Raw genomic sequence first — 17,158 nt, 5'->3', positions numbered from 1 at the left:
CAGAGCGCGCCAAGGTGAGCGCGCCAATAAAAATTGACGGTGCGGACCGGACTCATTGGCTGACAGATCACGGTACCACTCCAGCAGGCCAATCGCGTCCAGGCAGCACAAGGGCTGTCAGTTGTGACCGCCAAACAACCGGGCAGCGAACAATGCCCCAAACTCAACACTGACAGCCGGCCTCCAATGACACCAATCAGTGGTTGATCCCAGCCCATAGCCAATACGAACTTGCATGATTTATTGTATATTGCTAATCTACTAGTAACTAGAAAATAAGTGGAACATGGGTGTTGCTGATTCAAAATTATACTATATCTATTACGCTCCCACCTAATTTTGCTATTATAACGGAAAATTAATGAGACGATAAACATGTTAATGCTAAAGATACACAAAAATGGATATTCTAAGAAATGTGGATACGATACCCACAACAAAAAAGAACTTGGACTACTACTAGCTACTATGAAAATATGATGCTAACTACAATGTACTCTACTGTAAGGCTACAAAATGACTATTCTGATTCAGACGGAAGGAGCAGAATCAATTTCTGTATGGGGCGTTCCAGTATGGTGGCCTTTTCTAGCCTCTTTCCTGATTTGTCTAGGTAACGACTTGTGACTCTAACTTTGGCTCTTTTGGGTAACTCGCTTTTTTCATTAATGGTGTCTTCGACAATTGCCGTGAGCCACTGATTGCACGGTTAAAAATCATCAATGATGAGCACCAAGTCTCCTGCTTGTATTTGCCGCTTTACTTGTTACCACTTTTGCAGGTTGGTTATATTCGCGATGTATCCGGCTTTTCACTCGGTCCAGAATTCCTCGGCAAACATCTGTACCTTTCTCCACTGCTTTCTTCCGTAGATTTCTTGCTTGTCGAACTCTTCAGGCAGCAATGGTGCTTGCCTAGGTTTCATCGTAATTAGATGATTTGGTGTGATTACTATTTCGTTTGGTTTGTAAAGGTTGTCCACAGTGAGTGGACGACTGTTTACCGTAGACATTGATTCATAGATAGCTGTTCTTAATGATTCTGTGGTCATCCTACTTTTGTATGTGGTTATCATTCCATTGAGCACTCCTTTTATGGTTCAAATTTGGTGCTCCTATGCACCGCCTGCATGACTAGCACCAGGCGCGTTAAATTTAAATTCAATCATCTCGTCCTTCAATGCCGCCTTCAGTGTACAGTTCATTGTCTCAAATTCTTTTGCCAATTCGTTGTCCGCACCAACAAAGTTGGTACCATTGTCACAGTATATTGTTTTAATGCCTCCTCTAAAGCATATGAAACGTCTTATGGCGTTGATGAAACTGTCCGCTGATATTGCCTCCAATATTTCAATATGCACCGCACTGGAGTACATACACGTTATAAGCAGACCCCAGTGTTTCAGCTCGGTACGTCTGTCTTTCACCGTGTATGGCCCAAAGCAGTCTACTTTGACGTGAGTAAATGGTGGGGATGGCTCCACACCAGTTTGGGGTAAATCTCCCATCAGTTGTGTTATTGGTAGACCTCTTGCAGCTTGGCATTGGACACACTTGTGTATGACGCTTCCCACAAGTTTACTTGCACCCGTAATCCAGTATCCGGCGCCTCTTATTGCTCCAATGGTAGTGGTCAGTCATTGATGGTGTATCTTTTTATGGAAGGGCGTCACAAGTAATTTGGCAATTGTGGATGCTTTCAGTATGAGTATTGGGTGTTTTTCATTGTCTGTCAGCGCTAGAGAGTGTTTAACTCTCCCACCAACGCGGAGTAGTCCGTCTTCATCCAAATATGGCCTCAGATTTAGAAGGCTGCTCCCTTTGTGTACTTCTTTTGACTTAGACAGCTGTTTTATATCTGCACTCCACTCTTGAGATTGTGCCAGTTTGATTATGATGATTTCGGCCTGTAGCGTATCTGCTGGCAATAACGCAGGTTTACTCAAGCTTCTGGCGCTCAGCATCTTTCTTGCATTTGCTATAGCCTTGACCAGTCTCGACCAGGAACTGAATTTCTCAAAACAAGGAACCAAACTGTCAATGTTGATGTTTGTGCTAAGAATGTTCTTAGGCTTTTTGATTTCGGGATCGTTTATGGCTGTGGTCTCATTGCCTGTCTTATCATCCAGGTACACTGCGATGTCCAAGTTACGCAGAAATTCTGGTCCAGACCACCAAGTAGACTGTAACAATTCAAGGAGGCTTGCGCCCCTCGACAAGATGTCAGCTGGATTTTCCTTGCCAGGTACATGGAACCAGTGTTCGACTTTAGAATTCTTTCGAATAACTTCTACCCTGTTTGCTAAAAACATGTGGTACCGAGCCTCACTATTCTTGATGTAGCCCAAAGCTATTGCTGAGTCTGACCAAAAAAATTATTTGTCAATGTTAACTTTCAATTCCGCCTTGATTAGTGAGCTGAGTTTGACCGACTCGACGGCGGACTGCAACTCCATTCTTGGAACTGTTATTTGCTTGAAAGGAACCACTCGTGACTTGGCCATCAACAATGCTGTGTGGGCTTCCTTGCGGTTGTTCACCAGCCTCACATACGAACAGGCTTCGTAACCGTTGAGGCTTGCATCACAGAAGAGGTGTATCTCGGTTTGCGTTGCGCAGCCAAATTTTTTCGGTACGACGCATCTTTCTATTTTTACGCTCTCAAGTCTGCTTAGCTCCTTTTTCCAATTTTCCCAATGGGATTTCAGTTCTGGCGAAACTTTTGCGCCCCACTCGCCTTTTTCTCCACAGGCCTTTTTGAGATATTTGTCGTCCTTTAAGGATGAATTGTGCTAGCAACCCTAATGGGTCGTAAAGTTGTAATATGACCAATAGGATCCCTCTTCTAGTAGATGGCATAGACTTAATGCTGTTTTGGAATTGTATTGCGTCATTTTCTACCGACCACTCTAAGCCTAAGGTCCTCTCGGTGGGCAGTTTGTCTCTGAATAAATCCAGATTTTGGGCTTCCTTTACTCTTTCTGATGCTGGTATGTGGGCTAATACTTCGCGGTTGTTGGTTAGAAACTTGTGAAGGCGTAGTTTGGCTCTTCCACATATCTCTATGGCGTTTTGAATAAGGTTTGTTGCTTCTTCTATTGTGTCTACACTTGTTATGCCATCGTCGACATAAAAGTCCTCTAGAATGAAATTACTAGCTATTGGCATTTCTTCTTCGTATTCTTTTGCGATCTTTCGTAATGCAAAGGTGGCGACCTCAGGAGAAGAAGTTGCACCAAATAAATGTTGAGTCATTCTGTATTCCTGAGGGTTGGCCATACTATCGTTAGCGTTCTTCCACAGGAAACGTAAAAAAATATCGATGGTCTGTTGTTACAAAGAAATTGTAGAACATTTTTTCGATGTCACATGATATAGCGATTCGTTTTGTTCTAAATCGTAGGAGGATTCCTACCAGACTATTCATCACGCCGGTTCCTGTGTGTAGCTGGTCGTTAAGCGATTGACCTTTGTACTTTGCGCTGGCATCAAACATAACACGTAATTTATCCTTTCTGGGGTGACGCACTCCAAAATGAGGGATATACCATGTTTTTCCGTTAACGGGTTCATCAGGTGCAAGTTCAGCGTGCCCGTTATCGATCGTTTCTCTCATAAACTGATCATATTCTTTTTTGTATGTTGCATCTCCTTTGAGCTTATTTGCTAGTTGCTCAAACCTTTTCTCTGCTTGAGCTCGGTTGTTAGGCAACAGCGCTTCATCTTTGAATGACAGCGGAAAGCACCACGATCCATTCTCCAATTTTCTAGCTCCTGTTTCTAAGACTCGTAAAAACTGTTTGTCATTCTGTGACATCTTTGTGTTGGTGAGACAGTTAGCATCTTCTAGTGGGTTTTCAATTTTAGCGTAGCTTTTCTCTAGAATCTCAAGAGATGTTAAATTGGTCTGTAATGCTCCTTTGATTGTTTCGCAGCGTTCTGTGCTTGATTGAGTTGATTGGATACTGTGTACTGTATGCTCGGTTGGAAGTTTTTTCACTTCACCACATAGGGTCCACTCAAACACTGTACGCATGGCAAATGTTTTTCCCTCTTCTCCGATAATGACTTCTCTTGGTGCAAGGGCTGTAGCGCAGTGTACTCTGATAAGAATACCAACGGGTATATCCATTTCTGGGGGAATTTCTTGCTGTAAGTGTTTCAGATGTGGAATATCTGATACATGTTTTTTGTTGGGTATCTGATTTCTATTGCAAGGTAACGTAATTTGTTTGTAAGCTCGTACTTCTACCCTCTGTGTGTCTTGTAAGCCATAACCTCTAACGCTAATGGTGTAGCGGTTAAGTCTTTGTGTTGTTTCTTTGTACGGTGTGGCCATTGTGATTTTCTCTGTGGTGTAACTGGGTTCAATTTGACTAGCCAGACTAGAAGTTATAAAGCTGGCATCAGACTATGTGTCTAATAACGCTTAGACAAGCTGTTCGCTTTTATCTGATGATACATAGACTGGCACTATCTTATTGAGCAGATTAGATCCCTTCCCTTGTTTTGCAGTGTGTACATTTTTCTTGGTTTCACCGTTGGGCTTCTCTGTCGACGGTTTGGTTCGAGATGCACCAGTCTCGGTCTTGCTAGATGTTTCTTGCGTGGTTTGGAAATCTTTATGAAGGACCGTTGGGTGACGTTTACCACATTTAGTGCAAGTTGCTCGATTTTGACAAGCTTTGCTGAGGTGATTAGACTTCAAGCAACCGTAGCATAGCCTGTTTTCTTTGATGAACCTTTCTTTTTCCGTTTCACTTTTAGCTGCCAATGATCTGCACTCTGCGACAGGATGTGTACCTTTCTGGCAGTGTGTACAGTCACTCGGTTTACTGGCGCTTAAGCGTACGTTGCAAACCCTCTCTCTTTTTGAAGGAGTAGGTTTAGGGTGAGGTTGAGCATCTTCTGTGCCTCGAAGATTATTACTTGACACCCTTGCTTCATGAGAGATGAACTCCACATATTTAGAGAATGGTGGAAATCCTTTCTTTTCTTCTTTGTCAGTGACGTAGTAAGTCCAGCGGTTCACCAGCCAAGCCGGTAAAACCTTTATGTACTTCTTGTTTTCTCGTTTGTCGTTGAGCGCTTGAAGGTTAGGCATGACTCTTTGTGCAGCAAGGCACTGCTTAAGGAAATATGAGTATTTCTTTAAGGCGTCATGATCTCTATTTGCGATTCTGGGCCAGCCTTCCAATTTGTCCCGGAAGCTGTTCCTTACCAGATCCTCCCTACCAAACTCCTCGTGTAACGTAGCTAAGGCTTCTTCATACGCAGATTTTGTTTGAAGTCTGAAGTAGCCACATATAGTTTCTTTGGCATTGCCACTTACATATTTCTTTAGTCTATGGAGCTTCTCTATGGGAGATCCTCGTTTTGGGTCTATGAGACTATCAAAGGCTACTCGCCAGTCAGCGTATTCCAAGGGATCTCCCAAGAACACACTCGGCTCAGGTGGAGCAAATAATGATATGTGCATATGCTCTGTGATTTCCTGTGCCAGATGAGACGCTTGATAGTTTCGCTGTGTTGATTGTCTGGAGTCTGCATCAAAACGGTCAGGAATTGTGTCTCTCGTAAAAGAGTCACTCGTTTTCTTGGGCCATGTCGAATGCTGTTGAAGAACAGCCTGTGGAGAGGTTGATTGAGTAGCTTGTGCTGGATCTGTAAATCTTGTGGGAGGTGTGGCAATTACTGGTGGACTATTCTGTGAAGAACTTTGTCGTCTGCGGTGAGTGTCGTCTGCTCGGTGTTTAACTTTTTGTACCTCTCCTGTAGTCTTTCGCGCCGGGCGGCCATGCGAGTTTCCAACTCTTCCATCTCTTCTTGTAATTTCTTCTTGGCTTCTTCTACAGCTTGTTCAGCTTTTTTTAGCTCCTCATATAGCTTGAGCTCTGATTCTTTGCTTTGACTGTAATAGTTTTGCACTAGTTCTATATCGGCAATGAATTGATCAAACAGAGTTTGTGTGGTGTCTGTGTCACTGACTACTTCCAGTGTAATATGAAGACGATTCTGAAGCTTTGGCGGTAGTTCGAGTGTCTGTATCACTAGTTACGTCCAGTGTAATACAAATACTATTGTTTATGCTGACTTAGTTTGCGTGTGGCGTTTGTATCACTGACTTCTTCCAGTGTAATACAACGGCGATTCTAAAGTTTTGACGGTTGTTCGTGTGTTTGTATCACTGATTACGTCCAGTGTAATAAAAAGACTATTGTTTATGCTGAATTAGTTTGCAGCCTTTAGGTGAGAGCGCTGAATTTGACGACGCTTTCCTTATAACTTTGTCATCTGGCAGTTCGATCGATCGGAACTGTATGCCAAGAACTTTCAGGATTGTTATGTTAGCTTTCCGTATCGTCCAGCTTACTTTTACTTAGAATGGTTTGAACCTCCGTAGGGCGTAGTGTTTAAGCGAGTAAAGATTTCACTGTAGCAAATTTCGTCAAGCTTTTAGGAAATGGAGGTTCAGTTTACGATCTAATAGATTGTTCAAAGAGTGTTGTAGGCTACTGCAATTTCGAAGCTTGGAGAGGTTATTAATATTCACTGCTGTTTATTGATTGACACCGTGAAATCTAAAATAGTGTAATCCATTGTGATCACATAATGCATTAGATTGAACGGGGTAAAAATACGTAATAATGAGTAATAAAAAGGTACACAACTGTTGATATAATATATTGTTATAAAATCCATACCTTTAATTCTCTCTTCTCTAATAGGTTTAAATTGCAGCAACATCTAGAAAAGTAGGTATAATTGTAAATGTAGAATTTGTACTGACTGATTTCTAGTGATATTTCAAACCTACTAACCGGTATTGACAGAGCGCGCCAAGGTGAGCGCGCCAATAAAAATTGACGGTGCGGACCGGACTCATTGGCTGACAGATCACGGTACCACTCTAGCCGGCCAATTGCGTCCAGGCAGCACAAGGGCTGTCAGTCGTGACCGCCAAACAGCCGGGCAACGAACAATGCCCCAAACTCAACACTGACAGCCGGCCTCCGATGACACCAATTAGTGGTTGATCCCAGCCCATAGCCAACACGAACTTGCATGATTTATTGTATATTGCTAATCTACTAGTAACTAGAAAATAAGTGGAACAAGAGTGTTGCTGATTCAAAATTATACTATGTCTATTACATTCTGAAACTCACAAATAAATACACAAAATTAATAGAAGCCTTCTGAACCATTAAAATTATGGCTCATACCAGAAAATATTTGTTTAATTTTTAGGGATGGTTTAAAACAGTGGTTCCCAACTACCTTGGAGCCATGGATCCCTGAGCTCCTTATTTAAAGGTCATGGACCGCTTTATAAACATCATAATATATCGCCTATCCTTTCAGGGTTTTATATCATTGATTCAACCACGATATTATTACGATAAAAGTCTAGCCTTACGCGGCTCTATTGGCATATATGTGTATATTTTTCTGTATTTTCTAATGATTGTTCGAACAAAATCTTTAGATCTAGCCACAGATACATTATTTTATGTGTCTCAAATGTCCCAAACAGGTTAATTAACACTTGTTCTATTAGTCATCAAAGTTGTGTAACCATTTGCACACCAGACTATGATTTTGTCAGTCTATGATAATTAGGTCAAGCAAACTAGGTTGAATAAGACTTTTGTTTCAGGGCAGGTCTCAGTTGTTTGTCAATAAAACGTGTCGAGTCAGTGTTCGAGATTCAGTAAATCAGTGAATTTCCCAACAGCAAGAATATTCAAGATCACAGACAACGAGTTTGCTAGCGATAAAATTCATTATGACCTGTATAAACATTTTGTGCTTAGATTTGACTGAAAAAAAATGATATATTCATTGCTCACAGCCTCTCTCCATATGCTGGCTATATATGACACGATTAAACCACCTGCATGAATCAGCTCACTCCAAAAATTGATCACATTCAACTTCTAATATATCTAAACAGGGCTACTCTGCAATGACAAAAGCTGCATTAATATGCAGCTGATGTTTTAGCCTTATATTGATATTAATTTCATTTGAATGGTGCAATCACATATTTAAATAAATTTCAATAAGTCTGATAACAACTGATTTAAAACCACTAATACTTTGCAGTTATTGCACTAATTTAATAGTGATATAATTCATACTATAATAAGAACTGTATCTGTCAGTCTGTGCCAAGCCACTCTAAGAGTGTTAGTAAAAGCATGGGAATCAAACCTGATGTGTCAGAGTCTTATGCACCACAACACTACCAAGTTGCGTTGCAACTTCATTCTTCAACCTTTTACTGTACGAGTGTCATTTGGCTTGGCAAAGCATTTTCGTGTAATCAAGAGCCACATGATGTGGTTCTAGCATGCTTCCTTCAAATAGTTTCTGATTAGTGAGCATGTGGTTAATAAATTACCATCTCTTATCCATACTTAAACAAGAGGAAACAATTATATGCATGCAATGAGCCAATAAAATATGTTTACAACCCATCCTGAGCGTTGTTTCGTTTTGCAAACACATTTTTATCACCAATTATTGGTAGCAATTACCAGTTATGAACTGCAGAACATACGAGTATCATTGATATCAAATATACCACAGCATACAATAGACTTGATACCTCAAAATAGAAAATGAGTCAGGGGGTGTAACAACTCCCTATTCAGTAATCTCTCTCTATATTACGTCAGCTATATTATATTACTATTCATAGCTAGTCAATATGATGGAATGTTTAGAGCTTTGTACTCACATCATCTCTCAATAGACTGCTTCTGATTTTGATCCAAAGTATTTAGTTTCTTCATAGCAATACAATATTACTTATTGTTATCAGATCGTCAAACTGGTTAGTGCATCCTCCTGATTTTTTTGTAAATGAACACATTCATAGTTTCACTAGAACTCACTATTATGTGATTGCTTGGTATCAACTTCTCTATTGTGTAGAATGAATGATGAAATACACTGGAGACAAGGTGGGAGGCATCACTAAGCATGGGAACTAGTATCACGGACCGCACTGCTCTATCAAGTGTTCTCACGGTGAAACCAGGGCAGTATCCACCTGTCTGAAAATGGTACTGCAGCGAGAGTCCAAGAGGGGTACCAAGCGCCTTCTTGGTGGGTGGAGGGGGTTGCGGGAGTTCTCCCCCGGGAAAATGTTTAGTATAACTAGTCGAAATGGTGCAAATCTAGCACACTTGGCTCCTGAAGGGGCACATGTTCTAACAGCAAATTTGATATTATAATCCAGTTTTCTAAATATGAAACTGTTTATTGAGATTGCCTTTAACAACGCTTATTAAAAATATATTGTGAATGGGAGCTGCTAAAGTGGTTGGCCACAGCTAGTATGAAGTAGAATTATCACCAGTTACAATGCTGAGTGGTGTAGGAGATGAGTAGTCTCCAATGAAAAAATTTAATTAAATAATTTTGTAAAGTTAAAAAGTAAAATTAATAGAGCACCATGTTAAAAATAATGCACTTATACTATAGTCTATAATACTGAGCAAGTAGTAGTATATCTAAACTTAAATCTATAGATTTAAGTTTGTGCTATGCATCTCATATGCATAGCTCAAACTTAATTTATTTCTGTGAACAAAATCTTTTGTACATAAGCATTCATTTAACTATCTACTACTACAAAAATACAACCATCTACAATTGTCTCTGTATGAATTGCTTGAAAGCATTCCTTTCGGCAAAGTCCAACGCTATAACGTTGCCGTGCGAGCTACCACAACGATCATTTTTCTCTGTATATTCCAAGTATTATCAAAGTCTAAAAAGTTTAAATCACCTCTCTCATCTGAATTATTGTTATTCTAATCACACCAAAAATCACTTACAATCGGAGAATCGAACATTTTATTTTACCGTTTTGAAAGTCGAGCCGATGTTGACTGGTATTTCCAGCTTTTATTCTTTTCTAAAGAGGCGCAATTTCATTAGCACAAAGCATTGCCTTTCGGATAATCGTTTCATAACTTAACTTATTGAATAATATTTTGTTGATGGTATTTATAACTTACTAGCATTCGTATCCTTTCTTTAACATTACAAGACGGCAGCTTTATACTAAAAGTGACGTAAATGCTGTTTCTCCACGCAACCGATAAACATCATTTTGGCCATTTCCCCAGCCAAAGTGTTAAAATCAAACAAAAATGACGTGAATTCCGGGATTTTGAGCCTCAAAAAATGGTACTGCCATACCAGTAGCTGCAGTATAAAAAGATAAGGTCCTGGGTAAAACCCACCAATTTGTTTTTAGCTTTCTCTTTATTCTTTTACACTTTGGAAATTTCAATAAAATTAACTATTATAATATTATTATAACATAAATTAACTTTTAATTCATGATTACTACCAATAATTTTATTATTAAATTCAGTAAATTTAAACATTTGCTACACTTGGTAAACTTGAACTTGCTGTGGCTCACTGCTGTATTATATTGTTGTGTCAGTGCCTTGAAGTTTGCTGGCAACTGCGTGATTTAAATTTAAATACTGTATATTAGTTCCAGGGTGTCAAATGGATCATTTCTAAACAATACCCCGGGCTCTCTTTAAAAGTAATGAAACATGCAGATGTTTAGTAAACTGCCTACCCTTGAGGTCTCAAATGGGGACTGGGTGGCAATGTTATACAGCACACAGTTTATTTTTATCTGGGCATAAAATTCAACTGGCCTCTAAATGACATACTTTTACGAACAAACCCTCTCTCAGGTTCGTCGATGATTGACTATCATTTCACTCATAACTAAACTTACAAAACTCCCAAACCCAGCTATGATGAGTTGTTACTGTTTGTTTACCTGTTCCTAATATAATTTGAAAGTTTTAGTTCGGATTGCTACTTGCCCACTACTTGTTCACATTTAACAACTCTCATAATTCCTTATATACTCTACTCTCCTCCTCCATTTCTCTTTTGTGAAAGCGGAAGACATTTCAAAAAAACTATTATTATTATACAAGGTATATAAATTAAAAACAAAATAGCAAAAAACTATAAGTTATGTTATTTGTAACTATAAGTTATGTTGTCTGTAACTATTAGTTATGTTGTTTGTAACTATAAGTTATGTTGTTTGTAACTATAAGTTATGTTGTTTGTAACTATGAGTTATGTTGTTTGTTACTATAAGTTATGTTGTTTGTAACTATAAGTTATGTTGTTTGAAACTATAAGTTATGTTGTTTGTAACTATAAGTTATGTTGTTTGTAACTATAAGTTATGTTGTTTGTAACTATAAGTTGTGTTGTTTGTAACTATAAGTTGTGTTGTTTGTAACTATAAGTTATGTTGTTTGTAACTATAAGTTATGTTGTTTGTAACTATAAGTTATGTTGTTTGTAACTATAAGTTGTGTTGTTTGTAACTATAAGTTATGTTGTTTGTAACTATAAGTTATGTTGTTTGTAACTATAAGTTGTGTTGTTTGTAACTATAAGTTATGTTGTTTGTAACTATATGTTATCTGTTTGTAACTATAAGTTATGTGTTTTCTAACTAAAAGTTGTGTTGTTTGCAAATATATGTTATGTTGTTTGTAACTATAAGTTATGTTGTTCGTAACTATAAGTTATGTTGTTTGTAACTATAAGTTATGTTGTTTGTAACTATAAGTTATGTTGTTTGTAACTATAATTTGTGCTGTTTGTATCTATAAGTTATGTTGTTTGTAACTACAAGTTATGTTGTTTGTAACTATAAGTTATGTGTTTTGTAAATATAAGTTGTGTTGTTTGTAATTATAAGTTATGTTGTTTGTAACTATAAGTTATGTTGTTTGTAACTATAAGTTATGTTGTTTGTAACTATAAGTTGTGTTGTTTGTAAATATATGTTAGGTTGTTTGTAACTATAAGTTATGTTGTTTGTAACTATAAGTTATGTTGTTTGTAAATATAAGTTATGTTGTTTGTAACTATAAGTTATGTTGTTTGTAACTATAAGTTATGTTGTTTGTAACTATGAGTTATGTTGTTTGTAACTATAAGTTGTGCTGTTTGTAACTATAAGTTATGTTGTTTGTAACTACAAGTTATGTTGTTTGTAACTATAAGTTGTGTTGTTTGTAACTATAAGTTATGTTGTTTGTAACTATAAGTTATGTTGTTTGTAAATATAAGTTATGTTGTTTGTAACTATAAGTTATGTTGTTTGTAACTATAAGTTATGTTGTTTGTAACTATGAGTTATGTTGTTTGTAACTATAAGTTGTGCTGTTTGTAACTATAAGTTATGTTGTTTGTAACTACAAGTTATGTTGTTTGTAACTATAAGTTGTGTTGCTTGTAACTATAAGTTATGTGTTTTGTAACTATAAGTTGTGTTGTTTGTAACTATAAGTTATGTTGTTTGTAACTATAAGTTGTGTTGTTTGTAACTATAAGTTATGTTGCTGCAGTTAAAACACAAGACTTTCCATTGCCTTCTTAGTTATATCTCAATAAGTCTGATCAAGACATAATAAAAGGACTAGCAATATTTTGCTGCTGTTGTCTCATTTTAACAAGAATATTATATTATCAATACTTAAGGACCACAGAATTCGATAGACCTGTTTCTTCAAAATATCTGGAGACTTAGAGAGGTTTCACAGCTCATCCGTAGTTTTTCAAGTTCAAAGATCTAGAGTGAAAATTAAACTTTTGGACAAAATTTTTCACGTCTTAGTTTGTATTAAACTGACCAATAGGAGTTGTAGAAGACACAGTAATATCCTGTGTCACAAATGTTCTGACATATGAAAAATCTAAGAAAGAGGTAAAATTCTAGAAAAGTTTTTGTGTGGCTGAGAAGTATTTCATATAGGAGTATGAGACAGTTTTCAATGCGTCTGTTCGGTGCCCAAGTACGCTGAAGTATGCTTTAAAGAACAGCATCAGTCGTCAAGTAGTTATAACAAGCAGCAGAAGTGAAAGTTTTTAAAAGCGAGGCAAAAAACAAAACACAAAAACAAAAGTAAAATTGAGAAGAAAAACAAAATTACTAGTTTTAGCGTACAGTAAGCTAATTTTGTTTTAAGTGAATTTGCATATAGTATGCTAAGTTGTTTTAAATTAAATTTAAATATTATGTTGTATAGATACAAATAACTTGACATCCGAGCTCGGTTACTGAACGCATTACAGTACATCTTTAATGAACAAGAGGGTACAAAAAGCAGATATTTATTTTATAGTAATATTGATTGATAAAATCATCCAGCAAAGATCTCTAAAAAAACTTCATTTTAGTTGGTAATAAGCTAATTTTACTGTTACCCAAACAGAATAAGCCTTATCTAGCGGGCTATTCTTTTTCCCCTCAACAGATATGAGCAACACTCAGAAATATGATAAAGACCTCCCAAGTTCGATGATTGTATAAGAAAATATAATTTTTGGACCGACATCAAAGAAGGAACTCGTATCAATACTTTATGTCTATCTTGTTTCATCAATATTATATTACTGGTCATTGCCAATAATTATCTTAACGATGAGTGATATTGTATTGCTCTGGAGAAGTATTATACAGAGTACAGACATCAGAGAATACCCCAAGTTGTTTATATAATCACTTTCTTTCATCTCTCTCTATATTATGTCATCTATATTATATTCCTGTTCATAGCTAATCAATATCATGGAATGTTTAGAGCTTTGTACTCACATCATCTCTCAATAGCCTGTCTCTGATTTTGATCCAAAATATTTAGTTTTTTCATTGTAATATAATATCACTTATTCTTATCAGATAGTCAAACTGGTTAGTGTACCCTCGTGATTTTCTTGTAAATGAACACATTCATAGTTTCACTGTTGCTCCCTATTATGTAATTGCTTAGTATCAACTTCTCTATTGTGTAGAATGAATGATGAAATTCACTGAAGAAAAAGTGGGAGGCATCAATAAACATGGGAACTAGTGGCAGGAACAGCGCAGCTCTATCAAGTCTTTCATAGTTAAACATAGCAACTTGTCTTTAGCATTCTCTTAATCCGTTTACACTTTAGAAATATCCACAAGACTAGATCTTATAATATTCCAATGACAAAATTTAATTTTCAATAGAGTATTAACAACCAATAATATAATTGTTAAAAAACAGTGAACTTGATTTATCATTGCACTTGATGACCTTGAACTTGCTGTGGCTCAGGACTGTATTATATTTTTGTGTCAGAGCTTTCACATTTGCACCCAACTGTGTGTCATAAATCTAAATAATGTATATTAGTTTCAGGGTTTAAACTGGATCATTTCTAAACAATACCTCTTTACACAATACAAATCTCTATAAAATTAATGGAAGAGTTGCAGATGTTCAGTAGACTATCCCTACACTAAAGGTCTTAAATAGGACTGGGTAGCAAGGAGTCTCTAACATTGCTAACATAAGTACTGTACTCTTCTTAGTGTTGTGTTCATAGTGCTGACTACTGTTATAATCATTTGTATTAGCTATCATTAGTTGACAAGTGAGTCAAAGAATATTATCATTGTTTGTAGTGACATGATATAACAACTCCCATTATTCCTGAAATACTTCTCTTTTCATCTGCCAATTCTCATTTGTGAAAGCAGAAGAGGTTTTTAAAGGCTATTATTGCAATACAAATGCATCAAGTTCCGCTTTAGTCACCTCTTCAACCATGTTATCATGAACGGTTACTGTTTGTTTGTCAGTCTGTAACCATTCTTAAATGTTGACTTGCAACAAAATTCACATTGCAGTTATTTGGTATCAAAAGTTTCATCATGTCTTACTCTGTTGTGTTGTAAGTGCCAAATATGTGGAAATGTGATTACAAGCTCTTAAAAGCTCAAAAACGAAAAGCCGCCATAGATTGGAATCCGTTTATTTTTCTGACGTAGCCATACCAGTTTGGATATTGTCTTGTAATGTGATGTTCTCCTGCAAATTGAAAGGCCAATAAAAGCTATATATAAACTTATCGTAGTATTAGTTTATGAGAAACACTTCAGGTTTTATCGAAGACCTCATATCAAATATAGATGCTTGCTACTTTACAGTTTTGTTTCGGCTTGAACTAATCGTCAAGTTGTAATCTGATCATGTGATCCCATATTTCGAAAAATAATTTTTGCAGCATTTTTCAATTATCACAGGTAACCAACAGGTTCAACATGATTATCAGACAATGGTATGTACTCCTTCGAGGTAAGGTTAAAAAATTAAATGAATTTTTACGGTAAATTATAAGATATCGCTGCTAAAAATGACAGCATTACAATGAGGATAAAACAGACGCGTCAGAATAGTAGACATGGTTTTATTGAATGCGTGAAATATGTTTGTGAAAGTATTTTGACGAACAAGATTGCATAAAAGTGTAAACAGAAGCCATCTACCATAGCTGCATCACATTTGAGCCGTTTTTGAAAGAGACTCCAAACCATTGCGGTTTCGTGTGGCTGCGATTAACTGTTAATTTTTGAGCTTCTAAGAGCTTGTGACCACATCCCCACATATTTTGCACCTATAACATAACAGAGTAAGACATGGTGAATCATTTGATATCAAATAACTGTAATGTGAATTTTGTTGCGAGTCAACCAGAATTTGAAATATGTAGTGCGCGTTCCCTGAGTTTAACATCCATACAATCACTCATGTTTATTTGCCGCTAGAGTCAGTGCTATCAATTAAATGATAGCACAATGCACTAGTTTATCTTTGATTCCTCACAAATTCACCATATTAAAGAGTTAATTTTAGTTTGATGAGCAATTATTGTAGTAACAAAAATGACCATGCGGGCTGCATACAACCTGTGGACTGAGTGAGACTCCTAGTATATACTGATAACTAGTATTATACTAGCTGGGAGTATGTGGCAACACACAATATAACCTTGTCAGAATCTAGTGCTTTTATATTCTTTATGCACTAGTAAAACATGTACATAGGAAATGTAAGTCAAATATGTACATATAATGTGGTTCAAAGATGTATGTATGAGATTGTAAGTCAGAGAGGTATGTCGGGAATGAACAATTGTGAGCTAGATGACAATACATTATATAAATTGCAACTCGAGTTAACCCATAGGCACATAAACTTGTAAAAACCAAAAGCTATTAACGAGAGGAGGATACGGCTTCTAATCTCCACATTCATAAACCAGCTGATCACAAATACCATCCAACCTACGCATAGACATGTAGAATGAATGTAAGGAAGCCACCCTACCTAATTCCTATCTGCGGATACCCTTAAAATAGCTACATCATGGTATTTGGATCCATTACAGCTGTAAGAGGCCCTCACCCATTTTCCTAATGAGCCCAAACATATTCCCATTAAATCAAACTTTATTGGTGTCAAAAGACCAAACTAAAGTAAGACAATTGATTTCCTCGATAAAAACACCTCTCAACGGAACTGCCAGATGATCCATTTGTAGTTGAAGTAAATATGCACATAAATGGGCCAAGATGCTCCAAGAATGCGTGTTAGTGACACCTGTAAAGTTTTCTCCTCACAGCTCGACATGTCCTTGACCTTGGTGAGGAGAGACTGCGTCAGATTTTGGTTACCTAAACGATCTAAAAGATGAACCAACCTAAGGTCTAAAGGTAATTTGGGCCTATTTATATTTTGTGTTATATTACTATATGTTTCATGTATAAACAGATGATCATATTAGTACTGCTTATTATTATAATCTTGAGAGAGTAAGCTTCCTGACAAGCACAAACAGGTCACTTAATTCAACGGAACAAGGAGCGCAACGAAATTGGAGAAAACTAATTAAAGAGGTGTGAGTCATAGTGAGAAGTCATATGCCAGGAAAGGAATGACAATGCAATAATAACTAGTGATAAGACAGAAAAGGAATGACACACCATGGTAACTAGTCATGTGAGAGGAAATGAGTGATAAACCATAGCAACTAGTCATGTGACAGTAAAGGAGTGATACACCAAAGCAACTAGTATGTGACAGGAAAGGAGTGAACACATAACAACAAGTCATGTGACAGGAAAGAGAGTTTGATTGCAAAGAAAATATAGAAGGGTTTCTGGCATAAACTTGTTTATTTTACAACATAAAACAAATAGTACAATTGCCAATGACCTGTCCCTTATTTAGCGATGTTTTCCCTCATATATATGAAATATCCATAAC

General features: G+C 36.9%; 3 protein-coding genes across 3 annotated transcripts in view; all 3 read right to left on the bottom strand.

Moving 5' to 3' along the window:
* Nucleotides 1–17,158, bottom strand: part of LOC137403553 (uncharacterized) — a 411,606-nt gene that overhangs the window by 237,268 nt on the left and 157,180 nt on the right. The window lies entirely within an intron of this gene.
* LOC137404172 (uncharacterized) lies at nt 1,637–2,311 on the bottom strand. The gene has a single exon (XM_068090329.1). It carries the CDS (start codon nt 2,309–2,311, stop codon nt 1,637–1,639), a length of 675 nt encoding a protein of 224 aa, XP_067946430.1.
* LOC137404170 (uncharacterized) lies at nt 2,375–3,278 on the bottom strand. Its single transcript, XM_068090327.1, has 2 exons — nt 2,901–3,278; nt 2,375–2,773 (listed from the first exon to the last, which is right to left on the bottom strand). The coding sequence occupies exons 1-2, from the start codon at nt 3,276–3,278 to the stop codon at nt 2,375–2,377; spliced, it is 777 nt and encodes a 258-aa protein (XP_067946428.1).

The sequence above is a fragment of the Watersipora subatra genome, chromosome 9 (genome assembly GCF_963576615.1).
Source record: "Watersipora subatra chromosome 9, tzWatSuba1.1, whole genome shotgun sequence".
Classification (NCBI taxonomy): domain Eukaryota; kingdom Metazoa; phylum Bryozoa; class Gymnolaemata; order Cheilostomatida; family Watersiporidae; genus Watersipora; species Watersipora subatra.
Note: the sequence above shows the minus strand (reverse complement) of the source record. Positions and strands in the feature narration are given on the sequence as shown.

Coding starts and splice junctions, on each gene's coding strand:
- LOC137404172 (XM_068090329.1), bottom strand. CDS start 2,311: ATGTTTTTAGCAAACAGGGTAGAAGTTATTCGAAAGAATTCTAAAGTC.
- LOC137404170 (XM_068090327.1), bottom strand. CDS start 3,278: ATGGCCAACCCTCAGGAATACAGAATGACTCAACATTTATTTGGTGCA. Junction 2,774..2,900: donor CCTTAGGCTTAGAGTGGTCG/GTAGAAAATGAC, acceptor TCATCCTTAAAG/GACGACAAATATCTCAAAAA.